Source organism: Syngnathus acus, chromosome 14, assembly GCF_901709675.1.
Source record: "Syngnathus acus chromosome 14, fSynAcu1.2, whole genome shotgun sequence".
NCBI lineage: Eukaryota > Metazoa > Chordata > Actinopteri > Syngnathiformes > Syngnathidae > Syngnathus > Syngnathus acus.
The window spans coordinates 6,437,320-6,454,411 of record NC_051099.1 but is presented as its reverse complement, the minus strand read 5'-3'; the positions used below and the strand labels follow the sequence as shown (position 1 = coordinate 6,454,411).

Sequence of the window (17,092 nt, the reverse complement as noted above, 5' to 3'; positions counted from 1 at the left end):
GCAGCCAGGCGTTCACACTATTTACATGGACGCAAAATTCCTGCAGGTTTGGATCAACGACAACGTAAACACACCAGAGCAGTGGATATGTCGAGAAAATGAGATTCCAACTCTGGATTACTCAATCATTACTCGATTATTTCCAGCCCCAAGCATGTGGTATCTTTTTTTAACCTATGCAGGATCCATTGTCATTCTTTTCATCCTTGTCACACAATAAGGAGTATTATAAATGTTTAATTATTGAACAGTCCAGATAAATAAACTATGAAGTTTGTATGAATCAAACAATGACTAGAAAAGATATGAAGTCAAAAGTGGGAGAATGGCAAGAGTATGCAGATTTTTAAAGATTAAAAAAAGGCTTGTGTGCGGCAGTTTACTCCAGATTTTAATTAAACAACGTCCTCTGTTGGTGAGCATCTCAAACTGCAGCAACAATTTATCATTCAGGCAAGGTAAAACAATTTAAAAAAAAATCGAACTCTACTTAAAACAAAAATATGTATAAAATATAATAAAATAAAAATAATAATGATAAAAATATCAAATTGCAACAATGCTACATTAAATCTTTTTATTAGTTATTTTAACTATAGTTTTTGCTCAAAATTCTGTGCAATATTTTATCAACCAATTTTCTTTCCAATAATAGTATATTTAATGTTGAAATTGACGACAAATGAAACTAAGAATCAAAAAATGATGACCACTTAACATGACCACTCAAACGCAAATAAATTCCATCCATGATTCATTTATTGGAATGCTTTTAACTCAATAACGAGACAACAAGCTAAACAAGTGCACATAATGGATCGCACAGATAGACCCCCACAATCTAACCCCCCACCTTTCAACATCTCTTATTTACAGCCGGGGTCGGTTCTAAACACTCACACCAACTTCCAGACGCACTGTACACAACCGATCCCGTAAACATTGGAGGCGCGCACACAGACAATCATACACGCTTCAACACAACACGCATTGTGCAGAGCTGAAGACAGCAGTAACTTTAGATAATTTGAAGCTCCGTATGTGACTGATCGATCGAGCTATAAAGAAGCGTTAGCACGAGCTCGCCAACGTTTTTTTTTTTTTTTGTGGTTGCTTGGTAGCGTGATGATTATTCAGTAGCTTCTGCAACTTTTTATTCCTTAAAGTCATGAAGTACAGAAGTCAAAAAAGGGGACAAGGTTGTGTGAGAGGTCACTGAGAAAAATGAAATACAACAGGGGAGGGGGGGTGTAAAATTACAAAAAAGAAAAAAGTAACAGAATGAAAAGGTGTATAAGAAAGAAAATACTGTAGAAGCATCAATTTAGGGCACTGAAGGGAGAGAGCGTCATTGTCCATCCATGTCAGGATCCATAACAGCGTGCATGAGAAGGAAGAAACTAAATTGGTGCTGTTTGCCAAAGAAGTCTTTTTTTTTCTTTTGAGCAGGCTTGCACGAGTTACATCGCATGTTGCCCGAGTTGCTGCCGCCATTTTACTTTGACAACATAACTGGGGGGGGGGGAATGAAGTCAGTGTGTACTAGAGCTCAGAAATCAAGAGAAATACTTTTGATTAGACACTGCGCTCGCAAAAGGTCTCACAGGCAGTAAGTCGTTTCAAGAGTGTAGTGATGTCTCTCTCCCTCTACAGCACCCACGCCACTCATCAACACCGAGACACGCCCATCTCGGGGTGCCATTCCTTCTCCTGACTCGGGTGCCGCCGTGACCCGGCGGCTCACACCAGCGACGCCCTTCGCTCTTCCGGCGTCTCTTCGAGTATCTGAAGCAGCAAGTCGCTGAGGGGCTTGGCCATGGTGCGGTAACCCGTCGACGTCAAGTGGAGGAAGTCAAACATGTCCTGCGGAGCGATGGTGCCGTCGGAGTGGACGAACTCCTTGCTCACGTCAAGGAGCTGAGCCTGGCCCAGGCGAGGTAGCCAAGCTCGCAGAAAGTCATTGACGGCGGCGTTCTTCTCCCTCAGGGGGTTTGGACGCTCCCCCCGTGGTAATAATCCCTGAGAACCGGTTTGGTTTGAAATCAATGTAAACGGAACATCGGCGGCTTCATTGTAAGCTTCCCCTTGGGGTGCGCTGATAAAACTTTGCGCTATGTCAAGATTGTATAAGTTGCTGATCTTTGCGATTGTAGTTGGCGTCTTGACACCGCCAAGCTGCCGATAAAGCGAAGCTCCAATCTTAAGACGTCTCGCTTGTTCGTTTGAACCGAGCAATACTGACAGGGAAAACTATCAATCCCATTTTGATGTTGCGGCTGGCGGCTATTGTGGCATTTTACTGCAATGGAATGAAAACCATTCAATGGAGTAAAAATACCACAGAGCTGCTTTAATCCAACTTGAGAAAGATTTTTATGCCGGCGATATATAGTGACAACCAAAACAATGAAATACACTCCCGAGCTTTTGCATGCTAAAATATTTTTTTTCTTCTAAGGTATGTTGTTTGACTCTATAAAGGAAGGAAGCACGGTTTGAACAAAAGTGAACTTACCAGCACAACTACTTTTGCTTTGGGCAGACGGGAGGTGAGCAGCTTTGCGATTGAAAGAATTCCTCCAGCAACTTGTTCCGCCGTATGTTCGTGATTATTGGTTCCGACCCACACCACCACAATCTGAACAAAAACCAAAAACAGATGTTAAGGCTCATCGTGTTCATTCTTTCCTTTCCAGAAAGTCAAAGTCAAAGCCTGCTTTATTGTCAATTTCTTCACATGCCAAGACATACAAAGAAATCGAAATTACGTTCCCACTATCCCACGGTGACAAGACATAGTACACAATATACATACAAGTGAACAACCCAAAAAATAAAAACAAGAAGGCACAAACAATGAATAAATAAGAGTGATGAATAAATAATAAACAAATAACATAATAATTTCTGTGAATGTTGCTGCCACTTTGTTTACATACCTCAGTGACATTCCTGTTAATTGTATTCCTTATTCTGACATGTCACACCTTCCACCCTAACCTTATTTTCACAGCTTACTACTCCATTTATGACATCTGCTCCTGATTATAGCCAAGGTGGCAAGGTCAGGGGCAGCAAACGACTTATTTAAGCGTGCTTGAGGAACACACCGTGCATGCGAGCGAGGAACACACCGTGCATGCGAGCAAGGACACAAGCGTACAATGTCGATAGGCGTGCACAGGACGGTCACACCAACCTTGGGCCGAATGTTCTCCAGCTCTCCGTTCTGGAGCCGCCACAGAACGTTGCAAGTGGTGTCGCCTCCGATGCCGAAGTTGAGTGCATGAAGTGGTGAGAACAACTCCCTCCAGACCTGTCCGAGCAAATCAGGCAATTTATTTCCCCCACGAGTTCCAAAAAATCATTGCAATAGCAGAACACATAGAAAAATACTAATTTCCTATCTCACCTCATACTGCTGCATTAGTTGTACCATTGAGTCCCCGACAAAAAGCACATCTGGTTCTCCATCCTTGCACTCCTGCACAAATCGGGTGTGCTGCAAAATAAGCACAGCCTTGTCAGAAAAGAGTTTGGGATGTTATGCTTGGCATGATGATCTTGAAAACTTGAAATGTAGCAGACTGTCTCAGCCCTATTAGCATCAATGGATTAACCTTGCAGGGACCTACCATGTGGCACGACTAAACAAGTCGTGCTCTGAGTACATTGCATCTAAACTCTATACATGTAACTCATTACTGATTGATGCTCAATTATGTTTTTTAATATATGAATTCTTAAGGAAAGTTATAATGACGTGACCACCACCATACCTGTGACATCCACCGCCCATCGCCTTGCACATCCTCTACTGGCTGAGCCACTGCAGCAGGGTTGAAACCATCACCATCGCCACTCATCCTACAGAATCGGGCAAGAGTGTTTACTAACTACCAAATTCAAACAGACACGCACAGACGATAAAAATCAAATCAAGATGCAAAGTGAACGCTGCACACCATGGACGCCATTTGTTTGGGAAGCAAAGCATCAGCACCAGCTAGCACAGCCATAGCAGCGCAGCAGCAGATTAACGTTTTGGTGCACACAGCGTGGCCTAAAATGCACACAGACCACTTTCGCTTTCAAAGCGACTGCTTATAAAAAATCCCAGAATCAACTCTGGGATTAAAAAGGGCCGCTATTACAGACACGGAGATTTATTTGTCGTTAGCTTGTTAGCTAGCTGACCACTCCAGCTGCATCTGACACTATCGTGTCCCGCGTTTGACTCTAAATGCGGTATAATATCATGTGTTGTTGCATTTTAAAGGACGGTCTACCTGGTAGAGTGCAGAGCGTCACTTCTCGAGCCGAGGCTGACGTTAGCTGTGTTGTAGACTTGACAGCTGTGGCAGTTTGATGCGGGGGATGCTCGCTACAGTAGCATCAAAAGGGCTAGGCTAGGCGAGACAACAAAAGGCGTGTCATGAAGGCAACTGCCAAAGATCCTATTGAGGAGAGAGTGTGTGGTTGCGACAATTTGCTGTCATGTCGGATGGGGAGGATTCTTAAACTTTTTTTTTTTTGAAAGATTATTAATATTTTCTGTATAATAGATGTAAAATTCGTGGCTTATTTTGTCATGAAACCCTAGCCTATAGGCGGTAAGTTTTAAAATCATTTACATTGGTTGGACATTATTGATAAAAGTGACAAATAATTGCCCCCTTTTCTCCTAGAAAATAACAACATTTGAATAATGTCCGACAACATTTTATTGGGCGTTCTAAAATATATTTATAATTTTTTCAGCCCACCCCCAAGAAAAAAAGTACCTTTTAACTACACTGTAGGAAATTAATAACATCATTCAAAGGTTTGTTATTTAAAGATTATTATGGATTTGATGACACTAGTTTTGTGACAAAAAAATGAATAAAAACAAACGTTTATCTTGAGCTTTGTGACAAAACGAAACATAAGTAATGCTATACATGAGAAAATGCATAATGTACTGCAAGTACTGTATTGAGATTCTTTCCCTTTGTCATAACCGTAGTTTGGACACTAGAGGGAGACAAACATCGTTTGTGTCGATGGAACTAACCTTGCAGAGACCTGCGATCTGGGATTTTAAATTGGAGAAAGAAAGAAAACACTAGTTAATATGTGAAGTGAAACTAGCTAGAAGTACACGGAGAAAAATTGAGTAGGCAGAGCAACAGGTTATGCAAGAAGTGTGCATACACCGCCCATCAGGTGTGTTCTTGCCTGCAGAGGTGACTCAAGATTTCCACGGTGGGAGTGGAGAAAAGCAGAGTTTCACTTCACCGACTCTTTTTTGCGTTTGCTTTTGCAATCTTTTGGGAACATACATGCCTGCCCCCATTCTATTTTCACGAAGGGACTGTCCGCGTTGAGACGGCATCAATGTTTGCCAGTCTCATGTGTCCGACGTGGTTTCTGCTTCTCCTGGGAGGTTTCGTCCTGCTCGGTGAGTGTGACAAACTTCCGTGACACATCCACCATTGTGTTTGTCATTTAAAAGTCACGCAACGTTTCGCTTGGAGGCAACTCGTTAGAATGCAACTTTTAAATTAGTAGTATATCACGCATGCACCGTGCGATAATGTTTTAGACTCACTTGCCTGCTGGTCAACCTTGAAACCTTGTTATGCATTTCAGACATTTTGTATTTCAGACAAGTGTGTCAAAATTTGAGACTTATTCTGATTACTTTGGTTTTCTAAATTGACGCGATTGCATTGTGCAATTTAAGTCACGTTCTCAAATTGTGAACAACTTCCTGATCAACCTTTAAGCGTCGTATTTTATTGCTTTATTATGCCAAAGCGCCTTTATTTTGAATTGGTACACGTGTGTGTGTTTGTAATGTACTATAAATATGTTATACATGTGTTATAAAGATAAGGTGTGTCACTGAGGCGCGCCCTGCAGTGACTGAACACAATCGTGTGTGTATTGACATCTATTTTGCTGTAATGACACAGGTTTAAGCAATGTGTGTTTAAGCAAGCAAATTTGGAAACACGTGAAGTGATTTAAATCAACACTGTCAGTGATTTAAATCAGAGTACTGCATGCGGAAGTGTTCACTTGAGCTCTCAGGTGTACTTGCTAAAGGCAATATGCAACTTCCACCCCCACAAATATAACCACATACTTATCATGTTGCAAGTATTTCATTTTTATGTGTATGGCCAGAGATTGTTGTTCTTTGGCTGATCAGAAGGGATAATTGTTGTCTTGCATCAGCTTGGCTTTGTGACCTTCAGACTTTGCAGCAATTATTAACTGTTTAGGAATGAGCCCAACACTTTACTTTTTTTGCTGTCTTTTTTTTAGGAGTGGCACGGGTTTCAGGAATTGAGATCTACGCACCGTCAGAGGTGGAGGCGGTCAACGGGACTACGGTTAGACTCAAGTGCACTTTCCGCTCCAGTCACCCTGTGTCGGATCAATCTGTTGTCGTGTCCTGGAACTTCCGTCCACTGAATTCTAAAAGAGAAGAATCGGTAGGTACAGACACAAAGAATTCAGTTTTGGTGTTTGTTTTTTTTAATATATATTTTTGTTAGGTGTTCTACTACCAGGAGGTGGCGTACCCTCCTAAAGATGGCCGCTTTAAAAACCATGCAGTGTGGTCAGGAGATGTTTCAAGAAGTGACGCCTCCATCACCCTGCTTGAAGTGCCTCTAACATTTAACGGCACGTACATCTGCAACGTACGAAACCGCCCGGATGTGCACGGCAATAACCGGGAGACTACCCTCAGTGTTGTCACCAAAGGTTAGTGTTTTTTTATCAACTGCTGAAACCTTCTTGTGTTTATTTTTGCAAATGCTGTTCTCTGCAGCTGCAGTTGACACAGCTTGCCATCGAATATCGTCCGCCTTCTCTCCTATTATCAGTTTTTTGTTTTTGCTTCCAGCTACCGTCTCCGAGATTACCATCCTGATCATTGCAGTCGTCAGCGGCTGTTTGTTTATCCTGGTCCTCCTCAGTATGTGCTTGGCCGTGAAGTTCTACAAGAGGAAGCGCAGGAGCGAAGACATGGAGATGCACGCGCAGGAGCCTAATCACTTGGACCCCGAGCTCCAGCCCAAGCCCAAGGATCCGGAGCCCAAACCCAAGCGCAAGCGCAAGGACCCGACCGTGTGGTGAGGGGTCGCAAGGGCCGCCCGCCGCTCCTCTTCCTCTCGGGACTGGTGTGGCTATTTTGGGAAAGAGACTAATGACAGCTTGGGAGTTTTTTTCGTCCATGTTTGCTCCTCCAATGTGAACATTTTGAGCTTTATTTAAATGTATCATTGCAGTGTTCGATATTATGTATAACAGATTTTACCAAAAATTGCCATACTGTTGTTTTGGTGATGTTGCCAAATAGGAGATGTAAATATGGAGGAATCTTTCTTGAGATAATTTATCTCGGTTTCACAGCAGCAGTTTTAATCACCTGACCTTTGTCATGCTATGTTGTGTGTTCTTATGCTCCAATGAGACCCTACAATACAAAACTGTTGCTGCGAATGGAATCACATCCTGTCTTTTTTGGGGGGGCTATTCTTAAGGATTGAAATCATGATATGAGCAGATTAACATTTTCTGTCTTGTCAAATTTTTCCTCTTCATCAGCAGAGGCCAAACCCCAGACAACCAGGAATTGTTTTTTGCTGGATGAATGCTCATGTGGTATTATGCCCCCCCCCTCTCTCTCGCTTGTGGTAGGTTGGCTGGGTCAAGATGAGCATTTTGGGTATTACTGTAAAACACATTTTGGGCTTTTTTTTTTTTTTTGCGCTACGCTTTCCTATCAGCAGCCCATCTCACATTTTGTGTGTGTGTGTGTGTGTGTGTGTGTGTGTGTGTGTGTGTGTGTGTGTGTGTGTGTGCGCGCGTGCGCATAATTGCTGGGCTGAATCAGTAAACCCGCGGAAGCAGCTCATCTGATTCGTGTGAAGAAACTGGAAGTTGATAGCTCAGATGATGACGAGTCTGAGGAGAGCAGTGACGATGATGATGACGATTCTGACGATGAAGACGAAGATGATGACGACGACGATGATGATGACGATGACGATGATGACTAAGCCTGATGATGACTTGGCACTTTTGAGTCGTTTGACTTTTGCCCAGCACGAGCGGTATGAATTTTTTGTGGTACAAGGTACAAAGGTTTCCCCTTTGTAACGTTACAATCCAGGCAAGTTTCCCCCTACACTACCAGGAACTATTAAGCACTAATTCTTTCATACAAAGAATTTTTTTACAAAATTTAAATCCATACTTTGCATCGTCATGAGCAGGAATCATCCCACACACATTGGGGCCATGGTTACAAGTCAGGCAAGTTTACTCCCACACTACCAGAAACTATTACGTAATAAATCTTTTTTTACAAATGGCCTCATGGTCGTCGTTTTTTACAAGCCTTACTTAACAGTCATTTTTTCTGAAAAAAAAAAGGCTTATTCATGGTTACTTTTTTCTGAAAAAGAAAAAATAAATATCCTTACTATTGTTGGAAAATTCCAACACAATAAATGGTCATTTTTTTTAGAAAAAAAGCCTACAGCCTTTTTAATCATAAAAACAACAATGTATAATGAAGCTTTCTCAACTTAAAGTAGACATATCATGCTTATAAATCCTTCCTTTTTACAGTTTACTCATCCGGTTGTGGATACTTCACACCCCGCTCCCTGGAGGCCGCAAGATGTGTACCTGCTCTTCCGGTCGGACATATTTGTAGTTTGTTAGCAGCGGTCCAGTTTACTTGCAGCACACACTTTGATTGCTAGATGTCAACAGCAAAAGACGTCCATCCAACCATACATAACACGTAAGAAAATAAATCCCTTCACAATATTTATGAACATGTCTTGTAAACAAGCACTACAGTCAAGAAGTAAGCTAATGCTAGTGCTAGCAAGAAGCTAACAAATACATTTAACACATGTTCCCCAAGAATGAAATAGCACCTTCCATGCAATTCATCTGATACAACTACTCAAAATATATCCACAAGTGTAAACATAGATTGCACAACGCTAAGATCAAATTAAACACCTTTGATGCAATTCATCCGATACAACTACTCAAAATAAAACCACAAGTGAAAACGTAGATCGCACAGCGCTAAAATCAGCAGAAAAACTAATACTAATGCTATGAAAACGATGGCATCATAGACACGCAATAATATAAAAGTGAAATACAGCTTATTATTTTTGTGTCATCTAAAACTTACTGCTTTCCTGTGTCCGTTGCCGTCAGTCTTTCGGCAAATCCTTCTCTTTACTGATGAGATTTCTGAAACACTTGAAGTGATTCATACAGAGAGGCAGTTAGTTGCCCACAGATGTGAGAACTTCGTCCTGGGAAAAAATGAAAGATGAATGCATCCAACAATGGAACATTTTGAGCTCTCCACTTGTACCTTCAGCATCCTTGAGTTTGGACTACTAAAGTAATTAAGATGGTTAAAAAGTTAAAAAATACATAATAGAAATTTGATCAAATTGAAAGGAGTAAATAATATCCCAAAACATATAAAAGTATCTCTACAGCACTTGGAGGGATTAGTTAAAAAATTTCTACAATTCTGAAGACTCCAAGTGAAAAATAAATTGCATATAAAAGCTAAAGAAAAGTGGATTTTGAATATGTCTCCTTTAAGAAAAACAGTATTAGGTTATCTTGGAAGTTTGGTTGCTGTGCGTGGCATAATTTACAATAATTTAGGGGTCGTCTTCTAACCAAAACAGATGTTTTATGTGGCCTGTGGATTGACAGGGGTCAAGTCTACACGCAAACATAAAAAAACAAGACACAAAACATGTGAATTTAACATTTTATTGGAAACTAAAATTGTGACATTGGAAGATTTTTTTTTGAATTCTATAACATTGTTTGGAATCTTTCATGCTTAAACAAATGGCAACCAACCATTCTGTTCAATGCAAAACAAATGTAACGACTCCTTTAAAGACAAATGTCGACGTGAAAGAAATTTGAGACAGGTTTTGCAGCCTTGCGTTTAAGGAGAGTATGTCGACTGGGTAAGCTACAAGAAAAAAAATACAAAATTGAGGAAACGACAATAGATATGACGTTTGTATCACTCAAGGGAAAAAAAAAAAAAAAAAAAAACATTACGAAGTATGGTCAAATTTGGAAAAAAAAAAAAGTAATTCTACATAATGCAGTGGATTTCTATCATCCCAAATTAAGATATCAGATATATTTTGTGAGTGACGTCAAATATTAACATTGCTACCGATGGAAAAACTTCACATCAGACTTAAATAAGCAACTAAACAATGTGAAATGCATAATAAAATAAAATCCTGACTTTCAATGCCATATATTCCTTTTAAATCTCATCCTATTTGTGCATCTATGGATAAGTTAGTTCAGAATTTTGAAGAAAAAAAAAACCATGTTATAATAATAATATTAATTTATTAAGATTAACCATGTGCTACTTCCAACATCTTTTTCATTGGCTGATTTTGGCCTTTCTGCTCTCACACAACCCAAAAAAGCCTTTTCCTTTTAAAATCTAAAAAAAACAAAAAATATTCATTGCTTTTAGCTGCGTCCATGTCACAAGGAAGAATTTCAGCATCGCAAAACTGGGGGCAGGGGAGCAGGAAAAAAAATGGCACGATATAAGCTGGGAGAACTTTTTTTTTTTTTAAAACAATCAAAATTGCTGTAAAAGGTTTTTCACTCAGGCACCTGAACATGAAACAGGGCGTGCAGTTATATGAAATATGAGGAAATTGCATATAATAACAATAACGAACAACTGACTAGGTGCTAAAAATTGAGAGGCTCAAGTTGTCTGCGGTGATGTGGAAGCCTGCACCGGCATCCTTAATGTGATTGCACATTCTGAGAAGTGGAGGGTTCAACTCCACATGATCAGGCCTGACTCCACACACTCGCACGCACGCACATCACACGCTGCTTCAAGAAGCTGTTTTTGGTTTGCAGGCTGCAATCGCTCAATGGAAGTTTGACACAAGAAGCCTGTTTTTCTTTCTTTTTTTTTCTCATTTAAGTGCTTGGGCAATGAGTATCGTATCTAGTTCATTATTTTCTAAAGAAACAAAATCATTGCAAAACAATCCGAAAATAATTAGCTCATTCTTAATCACCCTGTTTTGAGACGCAGAAGCCTAAATATGCCCAAAGACGACCTGATAGTGTCACCTTATACAATGAAGAGATTTGTTCGAAAACCTGCCATTTCCTTGCAGAAACTTTTTTTCTTTCTTTTCGTGGCTTGACCATTCGTTTCGCACACACACGCAAAGCATTCCGATGCTCAGCAGAAGCCATAACAAAATCGTTTTTCAACGTCATTGAAAAGTAAAATGTCAAGTTGACTTGGAAAAGGGAAGGGGGGGGGCGGGTGTTAGGGGCCGTGTGCCTCTACGGTGAGGCCTAATCAGGCCACAGCAGCAAGAAGAATACTTGAGAACATGGGGGGGAGCCAGATTGCGGTGAGCCAGTCGATGCTAGCCCGAGAAATCAAGAATCGTCAAGGTGCTAATGAAGGCTTACAGGCTGGCATCCATTTAGAAAAGTTGCAAAGTTTTCTAAATGTAGTCCCAGCATGACTCCTGACACGAGAAGGGCTTTCACTCCAAACAAATAGGTGTTTAGTGAAATCCTCTTCCGGAATGTCATGAATCATCTCCTAAATAGATTCCAATTTGATATTTTCAAATTAGAGGGCATCACAACAGGTGGTCTTTTGGCAAAAAAAAAAAAAAAGTGAACATAGTCATGGCTTTATCAACGCTACCTGAGTTACATTGAATAATTGTTTGTTCTGAGAAGTAACAGCCCACAGTCATTCTTTTAGGGAGGAGTTGTGTCAATAGAGCTCTAGGAACTAAAAACGTTAACGCAATTAGTTTACATAAAGTGCTAGCAATCCATACGTCAACCAAATCCTAGCGTTTCAAAACCTCAAAGGTCCTTAAGTTGTGTTCAATACATCAATACTGATTTGAAAGTGACATCACGGCGGGCAAATTTGGGCTTCCTAGACTTAAGTACAGCTTTCAACACATCAGCAAAAGTGAACAACGTCCGTGGATGACCCCTCGCCGGCCATCTTGCGACAACGTTAACGACATTAAAACCTGACCCACGAACCTTCTTCACATTTCAAAGGCGTCATCACAAACCTTATAGACGAATTCCACCAGTAAACATGCAGGACAGACAAATAAAAAGGCAGAGTCAGGCGAGTTAAGCTTCGAGACTGCGACGCGCGATGTTACTTCACCTCACCCCGCCATCGACACCAACAAAAAACAAATCGAGTGTTATTGAATCATGGAAGTCCAAAACATCTGAACCGAACCCGACGAGAAAACCCGGCATTTTGGTTGAGAAGTCGTTACCACCTGTAGCACGCCTGGAAAGCGCCAACGACGGGGTCACAGGGGGGGTTACGGGTTGCCCTGCAGATTTTTAAGACAAAGATTCCGGCCCTTCTATTTACCAACGTATACAGTCTGACTACACTGGCATTGGTTTCAAAAAGTCTTCACCAGTCATTGGCTGTTTACGTCCGACTCAAGTTGAAAGCGTTGGTGGCATTTATGCAGTTTGGAGGGCTGGCCGCCACAGCCCATAGTTATAAAGGCTTTAGGAGACGCAGTTCGTTAATGACATCACCTCTTCGCGGCCATTATCGGTCACAGCCCGTCCGCTCTTTGTAGAGGCACCACTCGATCGTCTTCGTCCGTGTACGAGTCCGACACACTCAAAGAAGTCGTTGCCGTGCTAAAACGAGCAAGTGTTGTTTTTTTTTGTTTTTTTTCCTTTTCACAGTTCCCTCCACTCCAACACCATGTAGAATTTCCAAGGAGGGTACCCACAGCACCCAGAAGAGACGGAGGCGAGCACTGCGGACGTCTACATCACTGATCGGGTCCATCCTTGGTCTCAGTATAAACCAATACTCGATTTGGATCTGGAGAAGGAGGAATGCGACAGGAAAAAAATGCGTTAAGAGAATGTGAATCTCAAAGAAGTCAATAATCTTTGCTTTTTCCATATTTTGTTTTAGGTCCACCTTATTCTTTTTTTAACAGATTAAGTTTTTTTTTCATCCAAAATGGGATGAATAACTACCTAGCTATAGTTTTTTTTAATTAAAAATTGTTTTGAGCTTCGTCGCTATGGAGGTTTTTTTTTAATGCTCCAGAGACTCAAAAATGTCACTCACATTGTTTTTGCAAGCTGAAAACGTATTCCATTTCTGTTGGGGAAAAGAAAGCACATCAGAGAATGTTAATACCAAGTAAATGGGTTCAATAAAGCACTCTGTTGAGATTAGACAGACAATTAGACAGCAAAGCAGCATTTTCCGATGACACAAATGGTTGGCGGCTTTGGTGGAGTTACCTTTAGTGTGATAAGTGACAGCAGCTTTGACGTCGAAGGACCCCCAGCTCCGCCTTCTGCAGACATCTTTAGACGAGGCCTGTTCTTTCGACTTGCCAAACAACACTGGGGTTGCGTGTCCCTGCACAGGCTTAGCACCATTGTCCTTACGGGGAGCATCTACGCCAGTCTTTCCCCCCTTCTCCTGCTCGGCCGGGACGCAAAGATGAGAACAAGCTGGCGAAATAATTAAAGTCCTTTTCACTGCATCTTGAGCCAAAGTGCCAGGCTCCAAGAAGAAAGGGCCTTCCTCAAAGCACGGCTGCCCAGCTTTCGTCTGGCACTGGCCCACGGATGGGTTGTTCTCCGACGGCATCGGCTCACTTCCCCCTTCTGGCCCCAAGTTGGGCTCATTAATAAACGAAAGGCCCCATTTATTGTGGAAGATCTCACCCAAGGCTTTCTGATTTGTCTGAGCAGCCGGCGGGTTGAGGTGGCGGGCGCTGGGAAGCGCGGGTTGCATATTTAAAGGGTAAATTAAGAGGGAACACTTTCTCAGTTCGTACGCCTCGCCCTCAATGGGGCTGTTTGCAGAGCTACAGTTACTTTCAAAAGGAGATGCTACATTGTTGCCGCTTCCCGGAGCGGCGGAAGTAAAGAAGGTGCCCGTTGATGGACAGCCGTTTCCACTAGCCGAAACGGGGCCGTTAGTAAAGCTAGCTGACGTGATGGTTTTCATAGCAGACATGGGCACCTGCGACAGTCTCACAGGAGGAGGCGGAGCTTCTGCTCCACTTTGAGCTACGACTTTGTTGAGGTTCTCTTTGACTTTACTTGCATAACTGATCTTGGGAACTATTTTAGCACTGCTATTGTCCACAGGAAACACTGGCGGAGGTTTGAACAAAGTCCACGGGTCCTCTTTCGAAGGTGAGCAAACCTTGGCTTTGTGCCGCTCCTCAGTCTTTTTACCGACGGCTTTCCCATCGGAGTTCTTCCTCTGAGGTTGTTCCCCCGCCGAGTCCTCAGAGGCTTCAGTCCGTCTTGGCGCTGACTGAGTCTCCCCTTTATGTGTGGCTTTCAAGCAGTCAAGTCTAGAAAGGCCTCCTTTCTCGGTCGCCACGGGCTCCGGTGGAGTGATTTTCTGCTGAGTGTCATTTTCTCTCGTTGCATTGTCAGTGTTCTTCATGTTGTTACATCTGGCCTTGCGTTTCTTCGGCGTGGTATATCCACCCTCGGATCCGCTGCCATCATTGTCCTTGCACGAGTAGCCGTTTATAATCACGCCGCAGTGCACGATGCCATTTTGCAGCAACACAGAGTCTTTCTTATCTTCGTGAGAATTCAAGTCAACAGTCTTATCATTTTTAAGGTCCATGGTCTTTTTGTAGTCTGCTCCTTTGATGCTCGCTTTTGGAGACGTCGAATACAACCGTTGCGTCGGCTTCTGCTTCACGTGTATGTTACTTGTGTGTCTGTTTCCATTGCTGTTGGGAGGATGCAGCATACCAACGGCAGCAAACAAATGTGTGCTCTTTTCCACCTCCTCTTCGCCAGTGCTTACTTTTTTGTTGCCTAGAGGGACAGAAATAAACTGTTCATCAATCAAACTTTAACCGAAAGGTTTATGTCAAATGCTTTGTTCGGTGTTATACCACAAAGACAAATGCCGCACCCTAGATTTCACCGTCATCACAAATTGCCTACCACGTCTAAATTGGTCATAGAATTAGTTCAGTCCTTACCTTACCTTTAACTAAAACAACACAAGGCAACATAAAAGCCATTCAAAGGACACAAAACTCAAGTTGGCAGAGCGTGCAAAACAAAGTGATTTGTTTCTCCCAAAGCCAACCTTCCTGTTACTGCCTGCAGCAGAGGTCAAAGTTCACAAACACTGCTGCTGTCATCATGACTTGAACTCGAGTCATGCCGCTGCTGGTTTAAACATGAACCTTCACCCAAAAATACATGACTGACACATCTGAGGATGAGCTTTCTGTTACATTACGTACATGTGATCTCAGACATAACACATCTGTCAAATGGATCTTTCAAAGCAGGATGAATAAATATATATTTTTTAAAAATACATGTTTGACTGGTGTAAAATAATTAATCAAAACAATGGCCTAGCCAAGAACTATACACGCTCAGCAATGACCTGCTGTGTCAAATAAGGACTTTAAGTTCAAAACTCGGTTGAAATATATGGGTAAAGTTTGTTTGACACCTTCAAAAGCGTATTTTGATTCAACTGTCACGAAGTTGTAGCTTGTTTTTCGGGGCCTGAAAATGCAACAGGCCTGTCAAAGCTGCCTAGCACTAGCTAACGTCAGCTAGCTGGCACCTCGGCCTAAACGTGTCATTGCGTGGCCACCAAACAAAACAAACCGGGGGGGAAAGGACAATGTGCACTCAGCTATGGCACAACGGAAGTTTGTCGTTAAAGCTCTTAAAAACTTAGCAGAGCGGCTAACTCGAGCATTAGCCGTCAGTCGCGCTCTAATATGGCCGACAGGAAATGGCAGCGCCGAACATTCCAATGAAGCCGGCTCCTATCCCTAAACGGACCGACAATGAGTTCAACGCACGGCCGACACTCTTATTGGTGTGTACCTAAAGGTTAAAAGCCTGGTGCGACCTCCAAGGATTTCCGAATAATGAGGGGGGCAAGTGGGTGAGGGGACTGGCGCACAAGGTCAATTCCCAATATGTCAAACCACCACCAGCCACAACTGTCACGCAATGTCAGCTAGCCAATAAGCTACGCAACCAATGGTGTCTCCAGAGATAGTAGCCAAGTAATTAATGGTTTTAATCAATAAACCACCCTTCATATCTGTCATAAAACATTGCACCGTAAAGGGCAAAGTATTTAAGGCTTAAAATCACGTTGGTTGGAAGGCTGGTTTACGAGCCCGTTCGTGGCTAGTTGACATTAGCTGACTAAGGCTAGCAAGTGCTAGCTAACTTTTACGGATGTCCAAACCTGTTTTCTTCGCGTTCGTTTCCTGATGCTGGCGCTGGTGGAAGTGGCTCTGATCATGTTTTAGGCAAACGGTCCGCCGAGGAGGGCTTGCGTCGTCTCCGCGGTGTTGATTTCGACTGTCCCGTGCCCGATCTTTGGGCTGCGCCTCCATTGAAGTGGAGAATGTGCGACTCGTTCAACGGGCGCTAGCTCGCCGGTGGAAGGGAAGAGAGGAGAGAGAGAGAAAAAAAAAAGTGCAGACCAGTCCAATCACTACCAGAGCGAAACGGAAGCTATTTGAAGACTGTCAACGTCAGCAGTTAACATCTAAAAATGGTTTGTCGCATTTACTAGATTGCACATTGAGTGTTTATGCGAACTTATATTGCAGACTTGAAGGCATGTTAGGTGTTTAAAAGGAATCGAAGGCAGTGGTGGTATTATTTACAACTGTCGGGTGGGGTTGCAGTTCAAACTCAGATCATGAGACCGGAGGCGCTGCCACGTCGTCTGAAACACGCTTCAAGTGGAGGGTTGAGTGGATCAGCCTCACTTTTTCCCCCTAACTGCATTAAAACACAGTATACGATCTGTTTTATAATCGTTCATTAGACGTGTCAAAAGTGGTCACAATCGGTCCTTAAATATATCAAAAACAAACAAAAATCACCTTTACCTGTTGGAAAATACTACTAAGTACAGAAGTAGCCATCAATCATGTACAACATTATTAACTTG

At 42.3% G+C, this 17,092-nt stretch overlaps 4 protein-coding genes and 1 long non-coding RNA gene across 10 annotated transcripts in view; 2 read left to right on the top strand and 3 right to left on the bottom strand.

Moving 5' to 3' along the window:
• The window catches only part of gng8 (guanine nucleotide binding protein (G protein), gamma 8), a 757,718-nt gene that overhangs the window by 538,485 nt on the left and 202,141 nt on the right, over positions 1-17,092 (bottom strand). The window lies entirely within an intron of this gene.
• Positions 354-10,149, top strand: LOC119133364. The gene is made up of 3 exons (XR_005100112.1): positions 354-369; positions 5,150-5,158; positions 8,230-10,149. It is a non-coding gene; the product is annotated as an uncharacterized LOC119133364 (long non-coding RNA).
• On the bottom strand, positions 738-4,450 carry pafah1b2 (platelet-activating factor acetylhydrolase 1b, catalytic subunit 2). Its single transcript, XM_037269074.1, has 6 exons — positions 4,290-4,450; positions 3,780-3,867; positions 3,413-3,502; positions 3,200-3,316; positions 2,516-2,638; positions 738-2,019 (listed from the first exon to the last, which is right to left on the bottom strand). Exons 2-6 carry the CDS (start codon positions 3,864-3,866, stop codon positions 1,741-1,743), a joined length of 696 nt encoding a protein of 231 aa, XP_037124969.1. The 5' UTR covers position 3,867; positions 4,290-4,450; the 3' UTR covers positions 738-1,740.
• On the top strand, positions 5,187-8,371 carry LOC119133350 (myelin protein zero-like protein 2). 6 transcript variants are annotated; one of them, XR_005100110.1, is made up of 6 exons: positions 5,187-5,439; positions 6,312-6,485; positions 6,549-6,759; positions 6,902-7,130; positions 7,606-7,726; positions 7,895-8,038. XR_005100110.1 is itself a non-coding variant. In XM_037269060.1 (6 exons), the coding sequence occupies exons 1-5, from the start codon at positions 5,380-5,382 to the stop codon at positions 7,649-7,651; spliced, it is 720 nt and encodes a 239-aa protein (XP_037124955.1). In that variant the 5' UTR covers positions 5,187-5,379; the 3' UTR covers positions 7,652-7,694; positions 7,895-8,036. The 6 variants fall into 6 exon arrangements, 5 of the variants coding, with proteins under 5 accessions (XP_037124955.1, XP_037124956.1, XP_037124953.1 ...); XM_037269060.1 differs by having other exon boundaries at positions 7,606-7,694; positions 7,895-8,036; XM_037269061.1 differs by lacking the exon at positions 7,895-8,038 and having other exon boundaries at positions 5,188-5,439; positions 7,609-7,716.
• Positions 10,093-16,595, bottom strand: nufip2 (nuclear FMR1 interacting protein 2). The gene is made up of 4 exons (XM_037269005.1): positions 16,376-16,595; positions 13,405-14,958; positions 13,226-13,258; positions 10,093-12,970 (listed from the first exon to the last, which is right to left on the bottom strand). Exons 1-4 carry the CDS (start codon positions 16,524-16,526, stop codon positions 12,918-12,920), a joined length of 1,791 nt encoding a protein of 596 aa, XP_037124900.1. The 5' UTR covers positions 16,527-16,595; the 3' UTR covers positions 10,093-12,917.